This window comes from Macaca fascicularis, chromosome 11 (assembly GCF_037993035.2).
Source record: "Macaca fascicularis isolate 582-1 chromosome 11, T2T-MFA8v1.1".
In the NCBI taxonomy this organism is placed as follows: domain Eukaryota; kingdom Metazoa; phylum Chordata; class Mammalia; order Primates; family Cercopithecidae; genus Macaca; species Macaca fascicularis.
Window position 1 is genome coordinate 113,249,503 of NC_088385.1, and position 16,024 is coordinate 113,265,526.

Genomic DNA, 16,024 nt, shown 5'->3' on the forward strand with positions numbered 1-16,024 from the left:
TAGTATCATACAGAAGGACAAAAGTGTTGGATTTTTGTGTACACATGATTATATAAGAATTATTAGAAAATTAATACAGAGAAGTACTCCAGATTTCTGCATTGGCTCCAGGAAAATATTTTCTTTTGCCTAAGAGGAGATTTTATGTAATTGCCTATTTTAAATATAGGCAGGAAAACCTTAGGAATGATTATTTGTACTAAGTAAGTAGCAACAAGATAACATTAGATCCAACATGTAAATTATCTGTGAAAAGAGCAAGAGATGATCCCTGGGTGGGGGCCATAAGTAATTTTGAAGATACCCAGAAAGAAAGGCTTTTTTTAGACAATATCTTATATCTGATCAAATGTTTTCATGAACTTTATTTCATATTATTCTTTAAAAAAATTCTGCAGGACATAAATATCTCTTTCAGAATATATGAAACTCTATTGTGATTCTCTTCATCTGTCACATGAGGCATTCAAGAAATATTTATGGAACATTTTAAAGAAGAGCAAACATGCTCAGTGACGACCTCCTTAGACTCAGTCATTCAGCTAAGTAAACAGTGGAGGCTGGGTGCAGTGGCTCACACCTGTAATCCCAGCACTTTGAGAGGCCAAGGCGGGCAGATCATGAGTTCAGGAGATCGAGACTATCCTGGCCAACATGGTGAAACCCCGTCTCTACTAAAAATACAAAAATTAGCCAGGTGTGGTGGCGTGTGCCTGTGATCCCAGCTACTGAGAGACTGAGGCAGGAGAATCACTTGAACCCGGGAGGCAGAGGCTAGAGCGAGCCGAGATTGCACTACTGCACTCCAGCCTGGGCAACAGAGCGAGTGTCTGTCTCAGAAAAAAAAAATCAAACAAAAACAGAAAAAACAGTGGAGCTAGGACTGGAAACCAGGTCTCCCAAATCCAAGTCCAGACTAAACCAAGCTGCTACTTTTTCAGCCTTCTTTGAATTTTTCAGTTTTGTGTTATATTGCAATACAACTGAGTTGTATTGCAAGCAACAGAAACCAACTGTAGCTGACTTAGCCAAACGGAAGTGAATAGAAGGATGGAGGAAGTTCACAGAATCAAAGGAACAGCCAAAATGTCAGAAATCAGAAGAATGTCACAAATCTGGATAAGAATAACCAAGGGATAGCAAGTCTCCCTTGTCACGATGGTTGATGTGGGCTATAAACATGGGCCATCCCTGAACACTGTCACCACTCAGATCCCGGGAAGGAGTCGGCTCTGCTGGGCACGTGACTCTGCTCGGCCAGCCCCTGGTCGGGAAGATAGGGCCTCTGAATTGAGACTCACAAAAGAAAACATAGAACCAGAGGAAATGGTTTCTCAGAGAAAACCAGCACCGAAAGAAGGGAAAGTGAGATGTTGCCAGGCAAAAAAGAGATGTCGTGGATAAGGAAACTACATTTTTCCAACTGAAAATTGGGGTAGAAGCGCCTGTAATACCATTGCTTATTCTGGTGTCTGTCTCTCCCTCTTACCAGACTAGGAACTTCTTGAGTGCAGGGACTGTGCTTATTTACCTTTAAATCCCCAGTACTTGGTACAATACCTGGGACTAAGTAGGTACCCAGTAGTTTTCGTCGAATAAACGAATGAGTGGAAAAACTCTTAATCCTGTCCCCAGGAAAAGCCGAGGTTGCAGGTGCCTCATGAGGCTGACCTTGCTTTGGAGCCACAGAGAAGAGTCACTGTGCCAGCCTGTGAGAGTGAAGTCTCTGCAGATCCCTGAGAGAAGAGCCAGCGTTTCTCTCTAAACGCATGCTCCTTCTGCTTTACCAGTCGTTCTCAAGTCGGACTACAAGTTAGAATCATCTGGGGCATTTAAACACAGAGGCCTGAGCCCTGCCTCAGACAGAATAAATCAAAGTCTCCAGGAGCTGTGCCCATGAACAGTTTTTTCGTTTTAAAGCTCCCCAGGTGATTCTAAAGTCAGCCAGGATTGAGAACCACTATGCCACACTGTTGCTTTTGTTCAAGGTAACTAAATGGGCTCTTAAATGTGTCAGCTGTGAATGATTAAACTTGCAGTATAAGTGCTTATTACTGCCACATTGTAATTATATTCACGATGATGATTTCCACTCGTGCTTTCTCAGTTGGATGTCTTAAATGAAAGACTGCAAGTCTTTTCCATCTTTATAAAACAGAACCAGCAAACCAAAAACAACATTTGCCAACTGAGGAGAAACAAGAGTTGCGAAATTCTGGGGGTGGTGTTGCTTTAGTGTGGCAAACAGAACTACTCATAAATTATCCCTACTCAAGTGCTGGGTCCCAGGAAGAATTTCAGTCTATTTCTTTCGCTCTCGCTCTCCCTCACTCTCACTCTCCCTCTCTAATCTGCACCTGTATTCAGGCTGTATTTCTTGGCAATTGTCACCTTATAAATTCTACCAAATATATAATTTTAAAAGAACTGTGGTATAAAAAGCAATTTGTTTCTAGTGGGAAACCTTAGAACTGGGTCTAAAGCAAAATAAAGTGAATTTTGCCCTAAGGCAGACAGGCCCAGTAGAGAATTACTGCCTCCAAACTTTCAGCCTCCTGGAATAGCCTTGGCATGTCAAATTTCATTTAGTTCATGATGTAAGAGACATTTTATTCAAAGTTAGAAGAACTACTTATGAGCAAAAGTAAATAAATACTATTTGTCATCTAAGTCCATGGTTCTCAACATGGTTCTCTTAGGGGTGATTTTGCCACTGCCACTGCCACTGCCCCCGCCCCACAATATTTAGCCATGTCTGGAGACACTTGGCTGTCCCATCCTGACAGGGCAGGGTGGGAGGCTAAGGAAGGGCATCTATTAGGTAGAGCTTAGGGATGCTGCTAAACATTGTATAGTGAACAGGACAGCACCCAACAATGGAGAATTATCCAGTTCAAAATGTCAATAGTGCCGAGGTTGAGACACCCTAAATAAAGAATCAGAATGAATCCATTTCATGATGACCCAAGGAACCATCTCATGCTCCAGGAAAATTTGGGCTTCAATAAGCAAGGAAGTCCGGTGGCTGTTGAGCACTTGGGGGTTGTTTTGTATGTGGAATCAGTCTCATTGCAGCTAGTCATGGCTGATGGTGGGTGCTTTCTTCTTCTTGCCTTCTTTCCATTGTCTAGACGGAGCCATTGCCACTTGCAGAAGCAAGCCCCTGCAGAGGCACCTTTTGGAGCAACTCTGTGTGAGTTGTTTGTCATAGAAACTGTTAATATCAAGGGAACTGTGCTAATAATAACTATTAGGCACCTGATAACCTATATTATAGTAATATTTAAGTGCCATATGCTTAAAAATGAAATGAATTCAAGTAAAAAACCTCATTTCCAGTGATACATATTTTTTATCCAGAAGAACTGAACTTGATAAACTTGTCTAAAGTGGAAGGACAATTGAACTGGACATTGTCTTTAAGGTCATAGTCTTTAAGGTCAAATTAAGTATGACACTAAAGTTCAGTGATTTCTTCCTTCCTCACTGCTTCCTTCTCCCTCTCCCATCTTGCCTTCTGGAATAACCCTTGCCAAATACCAGGGATCATACTGCATAAACTAGATTTTCAGTGTCTGCACGTTTTCTAGGTAACATCTCCTTTAAAGCATTGGCTTTTCTTTAAGGGGACCTGCCTAGATTCTGCTCCCTCATGCTAGCACACTAACTGGTATTTACACACACAGAAAAAGTCAAGTTTCCAAAAAAGCTCATTTTAACCAACCCACTGCTTAGCCTACTCACTCTTCTTCTTCCACAGGTGATCACTGTGTCTGAGGTAACTTCATTAATAAGGCAGCTGTCATGTATCAGGCAGAGAACCTGAGGAGCCCTCTAGAGACAATAATCCCCCTCCTTAAAGGTTGTTTACAGAGTTAAATGAGCTAATGTAACAATTGCTAACACTTAGGGGCATTTCCTTTGTGCCAGAAATGGTTCCAAGTGTTTTGTATGTACTAGTTTGTTGAATCTTTACCACAGCTTCAGGAGGAATACTATTATCCCCAGTTCACAGACAGAGGAAACTGAGGAGACGTTAGGTAACCTGCCCAAAGCATACACCGAAGTTGAGACTGCCTGGCTCAGTCCCGCGCTCCCAACTACTGCACGGGCGGGAGCCTAGCACAAGTTCTTAGTCACATGTTGATTGCTTTGATATTAGGTTGCTCTAAGTTGAGATTCATTCATCTGCAATGCAAAGCTGACTCCCCAGTCAAGCTGCTGCTTCATTCTCTGTCGTGCTTTCTAAATCCTATTGCGGAACAGACTGTTGCTGATGAGTCTCTTTGCACTGCAACTTTTGTTTGTGTTCTTGTCAAATCTGTTTCAAGGAATAAATGTAAAAGACTTGTCTGCCCAATTATACTGGGCTCTGTTTGACATAATTAATTTTAGAAATGGACACTGTCAGTGGTAGGCTGGAAGTGGTTGGTACAGACTTGGGAGCCATTTGCTATATTTGAAGGAATTTTGTGAGCTAGTAAACATACCCATTACTAAAAATTAAATTATATAAATTTACAATTAAATATATTATATTAAAAACAAAGGTAAAACTCTGGGAAATCATTAGGCAATTTCTTATTAAACACACTTACAACCTAGTAATTGCAATACTGAGTCTTTATCCCCAAGAATTGTAAACGTACATTCACACAGAAACCTGTACATAAATATTCATATCAGCCTTATTTGTAAAACCCCAAACTGAAACAACCAAAAGGACTCTCCACTGGTAAATGGATAAACAAACTGTGGTATATCCATACAATAGAATACTACTCAGTAATAAAGAGGAATGAACTATAGATACATACAACTTGGATGGATGCTTAGAAAACAAAGCCAATCTCAAAGGGTCATTTTACTGGTCTGCTCAGGCTGCCATAACAAAGTACCACAGACTGGGTAGCTTCAACAATATTAGTTTATTTTTCATAGTTCTCAAGGCTGAAAGTCCAAAATGAAAGTGCCAGCTGATTTGGTTCCTGATGAGAGCTTTCCACCTGGCACTATAGACATGCCTATTTCTCAGTGTGTGCAGATGGAAAGAGAGTCTCCTCTTTTGTCTCCTCTTCTAAGGGTATCAACCCTCATGACCTCATCTAACCCTAATTACCTCCCAAATTCTCCATCTCCAAATGTCATCACAGTGGAAGTTAGGGCTTCATGATAGGAATTTGGGTGGCAGGTGGACACAAACAGTCCATAACAGCTACATATTGTATGATTCTATTTACATAACATTCTTGAAGTGACATAGTTATGGTGATCATTGGTTACCAGAAGTTAGGGTTGAGGTGAGAGTGTGACTACTGGGAGGTAACATGAGGAGATATTTTACAGTGATGAAATAGTTGAGTATCCTGATGGTTACAGGAATCCACATATGTAATAACATTTCTTAGAACTACACACATAAAGAATGCATGTAAAAACTGGTAAAATCAGTATAAGTTAATGGTATTGTACCCATGTCAGTTTCCTGATTTTGACAATATACTGTAGTTATTTAAGATGCTGTCCTTGGGGGCAGCTGGGTGAAGGGTATACAGGAACTGTCTGTACTATTTTCACAACTTTTTAAGTCTTTTATTTTGAAATAGTTTAAGCTATTTCGAAATTTAAAAGTTATTTTTAAAGCCCTAAAAAGTAATGAACTGTGATATATAAGACAATGTGGATAAATGTCAGAAACACTATGCTAGGTACTTTATGATTCCATTTATATGAATTTCTAGAAGGCAAACAAATTCATGCAGTTAGGAGTTAAAAGTAGTTGAGTGAGGTGCACATTGACTGGAAAGGGAGACGAGAGAACTTTCTGGGGTAATGGATATCGTCTATATCTTGTTTTAGGTGGTAGTTGCACAGGTACATAGAATAGTCAAAACTCACCAAACTGAACACTTAAGAACTGAACATTTTCTTGTACGAATTTATTATGTCTGTAAATATAAACATATTTATATGTGTGAAAAAACAAAATAATAATAATTATAAAAAGTAAAGGAAAACAAATACTAAAAACTCTTCACTTCCAAATTATCTTACTATTGTCTATAGTCTTGACATTAAAGAATCTCAAGATGGTACATATAACAGGTATAAAGTACCTGTTATATCTGGATGATGGAAACACTATGTAGCAGTGTACTGTACTGGGCATCTCTGCTCAACTTCATATTTAGTGACTCTCCTCCCACTTGCTCATTCTACAAATGAGGAAATCAAAAGCTCAGGAGAGAAGTGAGGGCTGGAGATACAGATTTGGGAGCCTTATGGGAAATGGGTGGAAATAGAAACCACAGAAACGAGTAAGATGGTCTAGTGAGATTGAAGAGTACCAAATCAATGGGGATTGGGTAGAGTGCTTGGAAGCATCACCATTTAAGGAACAGGCAGAGGAACATTTTCCTGTAATTGAAGGGAGATGTACCTGTCTTCTCATCCTGTCTTCTCAACCCAGGTATGAAATGCAGAAGCACGGCTAGGAGAAACTAAGGAAGAGTGGTATCAGAAAAGCCAGGGAAAGAGTTTCTGGAGGGCTGTACTAAGAGATGTCTGTATTACAGAGGTGTTTAAAAAAAATAGGAAGGACATGTTTGTTGGATTTGACAACCAGGAGATTGGTGGTGGCCTTAGAAAGGTTATGGGAAAGATTTATTTCAGAACCTCTTTGGCCTATATTCTGTATCTTGGTAGATGGCACAAGCATTCATTCAGGTGTCCAAGGTACAAATCTGGGAGTCATCCTATAATACTCCTTTCCTACTCTCTACATGTAAGTGGTCACCAAGACCTGTGGGTGCTCCCCCTAAATATTTGTCACTTTTCTCCTCCTTACCCCTCACTTCCACTGCCTTATCCATTCACTCTCTTGTCTGAACCACTGCAACAATTTACTCTCCCTCCACTAATTCAGTCTTTCTTTCCAAGCAATTTTTCTAACATACATATCTGATCATATGGGTTCCATGTTGAAAACAATAATATTCATCCGGGTGCAGTGGCTCACACCTGTAATCCCAACACTGTGGGAGGCCGAGGTGGGTGGATCATGAGGTCAGGAGATCAAGACCATCCTGGCCAGCATGGTGAAACCCCATCTCTACTAAAAATACAAAAATTATCTGGATGTGGTGGCGCACGCCTATAGTTCCAGCTACTCAGGAGGCTGAGGCAGGAGAATCGCTTGAACCTGGGAGGTGGAGGTTGCAGTGAGCTGAGATCACGCCACTGCACTCCAGCCTGAGTGACAGAGCAAGACCCCGTCTGGAAAAAAAAAAAAAGAAAGAAAATAATATTATCCAAAACTCCCCATTCCCGTCGCTGGTGTTTGTAACCTGGGGACTATGAATCTGGTAAGAGAGAATGACAATTGTTTGTGGACACGTGCATGTGAGTGTGCACATTCACCTTGGGAAAGGCGTATCTCTAATTAGATATTAAAGGCGGTCTAAGACCCAAAAATGTGTAATAATTATACTCTGTTTTCTCTTCAGATTGTATAAATCTTTCACCTTTTACCAAAAATGTGTGAAAATTAATTACTTTAAATACCTTCTCTGCACAAACTCAAGGCTGGCTTCTAACCACCCATCCAATGCCATCTGCTACAACCCTCTTACCACTAGTTCTTTATGGACCAGCAATACAGATTTGTTTGTGGCATCCAGAATGTGGCATCTAGAATGTGCCATATGCTGTCTTTTCCAGAGCACTTACAGAGCTCTTCCTCTTAGATTATTTCCTGGACAGCCTCTTCTCCCACAATTACCAGCATTCATTGTACTGTGTTATAGTTGTTAGTTTACAGATCTGTCTTTCCATATGGGTTATAAACTCCTTGAAGGGCGTGGCTGTGTCTTTTCATTTATGCCCAGTACCCAACACAGCATCTGTCAAGTGGAATACACCAGTGAAGGGATCAATCAGCTGTAGAACAAATATGTGGCCTCTTCACTCTTAGGTGCTCTTGATCAGACTACAGAATGGATAAAAGAATCTGTAAATGAAGAATTGTTTTCTCTTTCTGAGAGTGCTTTAACTCCTGGGGCCGAAAATACCTCCAAGCCAAGCCTGAGCCCTACTTTGGTGCTAAATAATAGTTACTTGAAACTGTTACAGTGGGATTATCAGAAAAAAGAATTACCAGAGGTGAGTGATTTTGTTCTTCCCCCAAATTTCCTAGTATTTTAATTCTTAAGTTCTAACTTTGAATCATCTGGTCTGTGTTTCGTGTGGTTTAATGATTTTGCAAAAATCAGATAAAAATGGGAATTTGGAAATGACATTGCCTATTTTGTATTTTCATGCTATTGAGCTACCCTTTCTATTTTTATATTTTAAATAAATATGTTAGACACTTATGACAGATGGAGCACGTCTTCAGGAACTGACAGAAAAGCTGAATCAATTGAAAATTATTGCCTGCCTGTCCCTAATTACCAACAACATGGTGGGTGCTATTACAGGAGGCCTGCCTGAGCTTGCAAACAGGTTAAAAAGGATTTCAGCTGTTCTACTCGAAGGCATGAACAAAGAGTAAGTTCCAGATTTTTGCATCTGCTCCCTCTTGTATTAAGGCTCTGCATGCGTCTCAGAGAACAAGAATGACCTTGGACATCTGGATGTGAGATTCAGGACTGCGCTTTAGAGAAGCTTATCTTACACTTTCTTTTTCTAGAATTTCCTTTAATCTCTCTGAAGGCTTAGATGTCCTCTCATAGGAAGGGAGAGATGTTTTCCATGACAAGTGCCAGGGTGAGTGTAGTATTTCCACTCACAATGAATTTGTACAACAGCTTTTCTTTGACAGTGCTTTGGAAGAAAAACAAGCGAAACACAGAAATCTGCCAAGCTCAGTGTTTAGAATTGTGCAAATTGTTTTTGAAAAAAAAAGAGTCTTGCTCTGTCACCAGGCTGGAGTACAGTGGCGCAGCCTGGGCTCACTGCAACCTCTGTGTCCCGGTTTTGAGCGATTCTCCTGCCTCAGCCTCCCGAGTAGCTGGGACTACAGACGTGCACTGCCACGCCCGGCGAATTTTTGTATTTTTAGTAGAGACAGGGTTTCACCATGTTGGTCAGGATGGGCTCGATCTCTTGACCTCATGATCCACCCACCTCGGCCTCCCTAGAATTGTGCTATTGCTTGTTCTGACTTCATCATTTTTCTGCAATGAATTGTTTACTGACTTCACAAATCCACCTTGCTACGAAGTCTTCAGAAGTGCTGACAGTTCTGCCCTTCAGAGATGTGATACAAGTCCAGTGAAGATTTTGGTTTTTGCTAAATTTATCTCCAGTATTATACCTTCATGAATGCTGGAATCCCATTTAGATTTTGCATTTACATCATCCAGTAGGAATTCCTATCCAAGTCAGAAAATTCTTAGTCTTGGTGAATGGCCAGATGGTTCTGTGAGTCTCTTATGGGTCAGCTTCTCCTGCTGGTTCCCTTTCAGGTGTCTTCAGAGGCATGTCCTCTTTATTCCTGTAATTGAAGGAAGATGCACCTGTCTTCTCATCCGCCCACCTATTATTCAGAGAGCATGTAAATTACTTGATGAAATCCTAGACTATTAAGAGCCAAAAGGAGTATAAGTAGTTATAGAATCCAACTTCTCATTTTGAACTGAAGCTTAGAGATAGAGTAGAATTTGCCTTGGGCTGCACAGATAGAAAAGGGCAGACCAAGGACTGAGCCCTGATCTGAACTTTCTCCTGATTCTGATGCTCATTAATATTCCAGGACCCAAGACCTATAATGAAAGGAAACCTCTGATTTTGCAGTTGGTCTTATCTTACCATTTCCCTGCACGGGTAATCATTACTTTCCAGAAACTTTTATTTATTAAGCCTTTAGAGAACACCCAGTGCTGCTGAAATGTTAATATAAAGTATACAGAAGGTGGTTACTAAGAAGACAGGCTTTTGGGTCAGACATACCAGGGTTTAAATCCCAGCTCTGCTATTGACTTACTATGAATACTTGAATAAGTTCTCAAATTACTATGAGCCTGACTTCCTCACTTGTAAGAAGGGAATAATAATTGTATTAATATCTACCTTGGAGTTGTGAGAACTTAAGATGATTCATGTACAGGTGTGTGGCACATAATATGTACTCAATGAATGTTAGCTATTAATAACTAGCCATTAAATCATCATCTTTATAATTGTATCTGGTTGTTTTATTGTTTAATTTTTTCCCTGGTGTTAGGAAATGAATACAATCAATTCTCAATTATCCTCATTATGGACGGGGCAATAGCATTCATAGTATAAAAAAAGGGACAGTACTAAATAGTAGACCAACATGTCGTTTATATTTGGTTTGATGACGCATCTTGAAAACTAGAAACAGTTTTCCCTCTTCATTGTGAGTGGAAGGCATGGCTTATGCTCAGACAACCTTTTTTGAAGAGCTGAAAGGATTTATTGATTGGTTGATTTTTAATTTTTTTCCCTTTTTCAACTTTTAGGTTTAGGGACACATGTACAGGTTTTTTACATGGGTAAGTTGAGGGTCACTGGGGTTTGGTGTGCCAGTGATTTCATCACCCAGGTAGTGAGCATAGTTAGTTTTTCAACCCTCACCCTCCTCCAGACCTCCACCTTTTAGGTGTAGGACCCAGTATCTGTTGTTCCCCTTTGTGTCCATGTTTACTCAGTATTTAGCTCCCACTTATAAGTGAGAACATGTGGTATTTGGTTTTGTTTCTGATAATTCACTTAGGATGATGGTTTCCAGTTTTGCCCATGTTGCTGCAAAGAATGTTATCTTATTCTTTTTACAGCTGTATAGTATTCCATGGTGTATATACCATATTTTCTTTATCCAGTCCACCACTGATGGGCATCTAGGTTGATTCCATGTCTTTGCTGTTGTGAATAGTGCTGCAATGAACATATGAGTACATGTGTCTTTTTGATAGAGTGATTTCTGTTCCTTTGGGAATAAACCCAGTAATGAGATTGCTGAATTGAATGGTAGTTCTGTTTTAAGTTATTTTAGAAATCTCCAAACTGCTTTCCACAGTGGCTGAACCAATTTACATTCCCACCAGAAGTGTATAAGCGCTCTCTTTTCTCTACAACCTTGCCAGAATCTGTTATTTTCTGACTTTTTAATAATACCCATTCAGGCTGGGCACGTTGTCTCACACCTGTTATCCCAGCATTCTAGCAGGCTGAGGCAGGTGGATCACTTGAGGTCAGGAGTTCAAGACTAGCCTGCCCAAGATGGCAAAACCCTGTCTCTACAAAAAATAATTAGCCAAGCGTGGTGGCGCATGCCTGTAGTTCCAGCTACTCAGGAAGCTGAGGCAGGAGAATCACTTGAACCTGGGAGGCAGAGGTTGCAGTGAGCTGAGATTGCGTCACTACACTCCAGCCTGGGCAATGGAGTGAGACTCCATCTCAAAAAAGAAGAAAAAATAGCCATTCAGACTGGTATGAGATGGTATCTCACTGTGGTTTTGATTTGCATTTCTCTAATGATTAGTGATGTTGAGCATTTCTTCAGATGCTTGTTGGCTACATGTGAGTCTTCTTTTGAGAAGTATCTGTTCATGTCCTTTGCCCATTTTTTAATGAGGTTGTTTTTTGCTGGTTGTAAGTTCCTTTAGATTCTAGATATTAGACCTTTGTTAAATGCATAGTTTGCATATATTTTCTCCCACTCTGTAGGCTGTTTACTCTCTTGATAGTTTCTTTTGCTGTGCATAAGCTCTTTAGTTTAATTAGGTCCTACTTGTTTATTTTTGTTTTGGTTGCATTTGCTTTTGAATAATTCATCATGAAATGTTTGCCAAGGCCTATGTCCATAATGGTATTTCCTGGGTCTTCCTTTAGGGGTTTTAAAGGTCTTATAGTTAAGTCTTTAATCCATCTTGAGTTGATTTTTGTATCTGGTGAAAGGAAGGGGTCCAGTATCAGTTTTCTGCACATGGCTAGCCAGTTTCCCTTTAGCCTAAGAACTCACTGATTAAAAGCAAGAAAAAACTAGGGCAGTACATTGTAGTGGATAAAAAGTCAGAAGGTAATAATTTTATTACAATCAGTCTATCCTTGGGTTACAGAATTCCAACATCAGGTCCAATGTGGGCTTATAACAAATTCCAGTAAGGCAGAACACCAAGAACTCATTTCTTATTGCTGTTAATGATGATCAACACGATGACCTATTTTTCTCTTTTCCTTCTTCCATGTGCCTGATAATCTGCTAAGAGCTAAATATTAGACACATAGAAGTTCAGTGGTAGAGCCAGGATTTGAACCCAGCTCCACATGATACCATAGCTTATGTTCCAACTCACTCCATTATACTGCTTCCTATCATTGAGCCCTTCTCTCATCCTTTAATTGCCATTTTGCAGAGTTATCTTAAGGACCCTTTCTGGATAGTGAGATGGAATTTTCAGTCATCTTTCCCTAATAGTGCAGACCCAACAAATGCCTTTTCTAATTACCTATTTTTCCTTACCTACTAAATAACTCACTCTTTAATTACCTTTACAACTTTCTGGACTCTATATATTGGAGATTATTTATCAGTTACTTGAATAATGGGAAGGAGCTTATTATCTTTGGTCATGATCAGCCAAGAGTTTTCGGTATTTGACCACTGAATATCTTTATTTGTTGTTTTTGATTGGTGGTACAGATTTACTACTTAGGCATAGATAAATGAATTCAGTCTACTTCATTTATCAAGTGCATTTTTTAAAATGTGTGAATGAATCCACTCAAACCAACAAGTTTATTTTAAGAAGCAAATTGGTGTTTTCTGTCCCTTTCTGATAGTCCTGTAATATAAATGGAGTTGCAGGTGCATTTTTGGGGACCATATTTTTCTGCTTATGCTTTTCTACTTAAACACTGCTACACAATTTAATGATTTTAAGCATTTAAAAATCTGCTACATAAGAAGGTTGGTGGTTGGGAGGAGTTGCTATTTTATAAGTTCATTCTAATAGAGGTTATTATTGTCGGTATAAGAGAAGACTGGTAGACATCTAAAACAAGTCTGTATATTCAAAATAGTAACTTGATGAACAAAAACTTTCCCTGGTGGAATTTCATTTTATGTTTCACAGGACCTTTAACTTGAAGGAAGTCCTGAATTCTATTGGTGTTCAGACTTGTGCTGAGGTTAACAAGACCCTGATGGAGAGAGGTTTACCCACTTTCAGTGCTGAGATTCAAGCTAATCTTATAGGTCAATTTTCAAGCATTGAAGAGGAGGACAATCCTATCTGGTCCTTGATTGGTGAGTCCTTTTATTGATTTCTGCTTCAATTCCAATTTGCTTTAACTTGCTGATTTTGACTAATTATTAAGTCAGTCAAATTTTTGTCTTAAACACATTACCCGCTTTTGGAGGATAAGTATTGAAAATGTCAAGAAATAATGTTTTCAAGGGCCTGGGACTCATTGCTGCTTCTGTGTGTCGTGGAGTGGGGGGATATTTCAGGACCTATTATCTATTCAGCCAATAGATTTTATGACGAGAATAACAGAGTGCTGGGGTAATGTTAAAATCCTAGATCAATGCAGTAATTCAAACCAGCTGGCAGTATGTTCACAGATAGTAGATATCAGTTCTGCTGTGAGCAGCTCTGAAGGAACTTGGTCAGGCTTAAAGAGACAAAGACTGAAAACGCGTGGATCCAGGAGACATAGTGTGCAGGCTTTTTGTAATGGTAGGCCAGGAAATTGTCTCAAAGTCAAGCTGTGTTGGTGAGTTGGGAAAATGGATAATGTATCAGTTAGGACTTTTCTGTTACCTGTGACAAGAATCTAAACTTCTAAACTAGCTTAAACAAAATGAGCATTTATTTTCTCATCTAACTGAAAAGACCAGGGGTAGTGCTGGCTTCTGGTACAGCCTAATGAGAGTTCCAGCTGTCACTGGCACTAGTTTTCCTGCCTCCAACTCTCAACACTACCTTCTCCTGGGCTGGCTGCCTTCACAGGCAGACTTTTCTCATAACAGCAAGATGGTTTTAGCTCCAGCCTACAACCTTCCATATTTAAGTGAAAAACAAAGAATCTGCCTCCCTGTTAGCTCAAACAGTGACCCCATCTTTGAGTCTCAGTGGCTCCAGTTAGCCTGACTATAGTTCGTGTCCCGTTCTTGAATTGGTCATGGTGGCCTGAGGGGAAGAAAGTTAAGCCTGAGACACGTATTCACCTCCTGGAGCCAAGGAGGAGTCAGTTTTCTCTGTAACACCTGATGAGAGTAGGGAGGAGATGGTTACCCCGAAACAAAATCAGAGTATTGTGGCCATAAAGAAGGGGAGAAGCTGCTGTGTGGTACAAAGCAGTTGTCTACTGCAGAGGTTCGAGGATGAAAACCAAAAGTAGAAGAGTGTAGAATTCGAATGTACTAACCTGCTAGGATTAATCTGCAGATTTTCAAAGTACAACATGGACTGCCCTAAAATACTATTAATTTGAGACTTTCAAATAGTGTTGTTCATCCTTATCCCTGGGGACACGGAATGCTGGGGATCCAGGCCACACAGGCTACTTCAGTGGTTCAGAGCTTCAACTTTGCCCCCAGAAAGGAACAGTGTCGGTGTATACAACATTGTAGGCTGCTGGGGAGGCTGCTCCTGAGAGGGGACAGTTAATAACAATAACAAACAGAGCATGACCATGATCACCTGTGACCAAGCCCTTATCTATATACCTTCACGTGCTGACATGTGTCTGTCCTCAGAGCATGCCGTCCCAGCTGAACAGGTAAAACCTGAGAGATGGTGTTCTAGGAGGAAGAGGGATAGAGTGGGGATTGAGACACTGTCCAGCAGTCTCTGCAGCCAACTGCCAAATCCCCAGTAGTGTGCAGTCCTCATGAGGATGGCGTGCAGGTTTGTTCACTGCTGTATTCTTGTGCGATGCTGCACCCACACATATATTTAATAAATATTTGTGAAATGGGTGAATGCATAGGAGACTTGGAGAGGTTAAGGAACTTTCACTCAAAGTCCCATAACGAGCTGGGGGTGGAGTAGGGATCCTTCCCCAGCCTGTCTGACTCCAGAGCTCATGTTCCTCACTGCTCTGAATGGCACTTCAGTCAGAGCTGGAGCCCTGCTGCGTGCTGGCAGAGTGGCCAGAGTGTCCGAGTGTACTCTGTGCCTTTTCTTTGGGTAAGGGAAATGCTTGCAGTATCAGAAGGAATCTGAGGGCCAGGAGATGCCTCTTAAAATCTGGTAAAGCAACTTTTGTCCACCCAGCTTTCCCCAGTCCAACTTGCCTGTCCTTTTGCAAATTGAAAGCATTTTAAATCTCATTCAAAGTACTGTTGCCCTAGCAACTTAAGTGACTCACTTGAGCGTCTCTCCTTCGACCCTGGAAGCCTAGGACACGCCTTTGGCAGGGACTCCGTGTGGCTGCTCCTAACTGGACAAACACTCCTGTCACTTCAGCCTTTGCCTAAAAATGGACTCATCTGCAAACGAGGCAGGAGAGACAGAACCACCTGCTGACTTAAGAACGAGTTTGAAAGGGTTTCATTCTTTAAACCTTCTTAAGGGAAAGTGTTTGGATCATATCTGTGATGATATAGACCCGGGCCTCTGAGGGTCAGGCAACTATTCTAAAGGGAAAGTAGTACACAGTTAACTCTAAATGTATGCCTGCAGAAGAGTGAGAATAAATTAAACAGAGAGATTCCTGGAACATGAGAAGGGCTTCATCAGTGTTGGCCATGGTTTTCCTCTGCTCAGGGTACCCACAGTGTGCTTTCTTTTGTTCTCATTGATGCGCTATTTATTTACTGAAGGGATTACAATCCCCAATTCCCATTACAATTCTTAACCTTTTGAAGATATTAGAAAGGGATTTTTCTTTCAAATACATACTAAGTAAAAATTATGGATTACCTGCTGTGTAAATTATTTGCATGCCTACATCTACTTCTTTTTCTGAGATGGAGTCTTGCTCTGTCACCCAGGCTGGAGTGCAGTGGCATGATCTTGGCTCACTGCAACCTCTGCCTTCTGGGTTT

General features: G+C 40.6%; 1 protein-coding gene across 6 annotated transcripts in view; it reads left to right on the forward strand.

Annotated features, from left to right (window-relative positions):
• TCP11L2 (t-complex 11 like 2) overlaps positions 1-16,024 on the forward strand; it is a 44,034-nt gene that overhangs the window by 22,428 nt on the left and 5,582 nt on the right. For 4 of the 6 annotated variants that reach the window (XM_045365841.2, XM_015431475.3, XM_005572100.4 and 1 more), the window contains 3 exons: positions 7,973-8,160; positions 8,366-8,547; positions 13,104-13,276. In XM_045365841.2, the coding sequence (XP_045221776.2) occupies positions 7,973-8,160; positions 8,366-8,547; positions 13,104-13,276 (543 nt within the window). Of the gene's footprint in view, positions 1-1,635; positions 2,050-7,972; positions 8,161-8,365; positions 8,548-13,103; positions 13,277-16,024 lie in introns of those variants that run through there. The other 2 variants (XM_074007677.1, XM_045365844.3) reach the window with 1 other exon arrangement.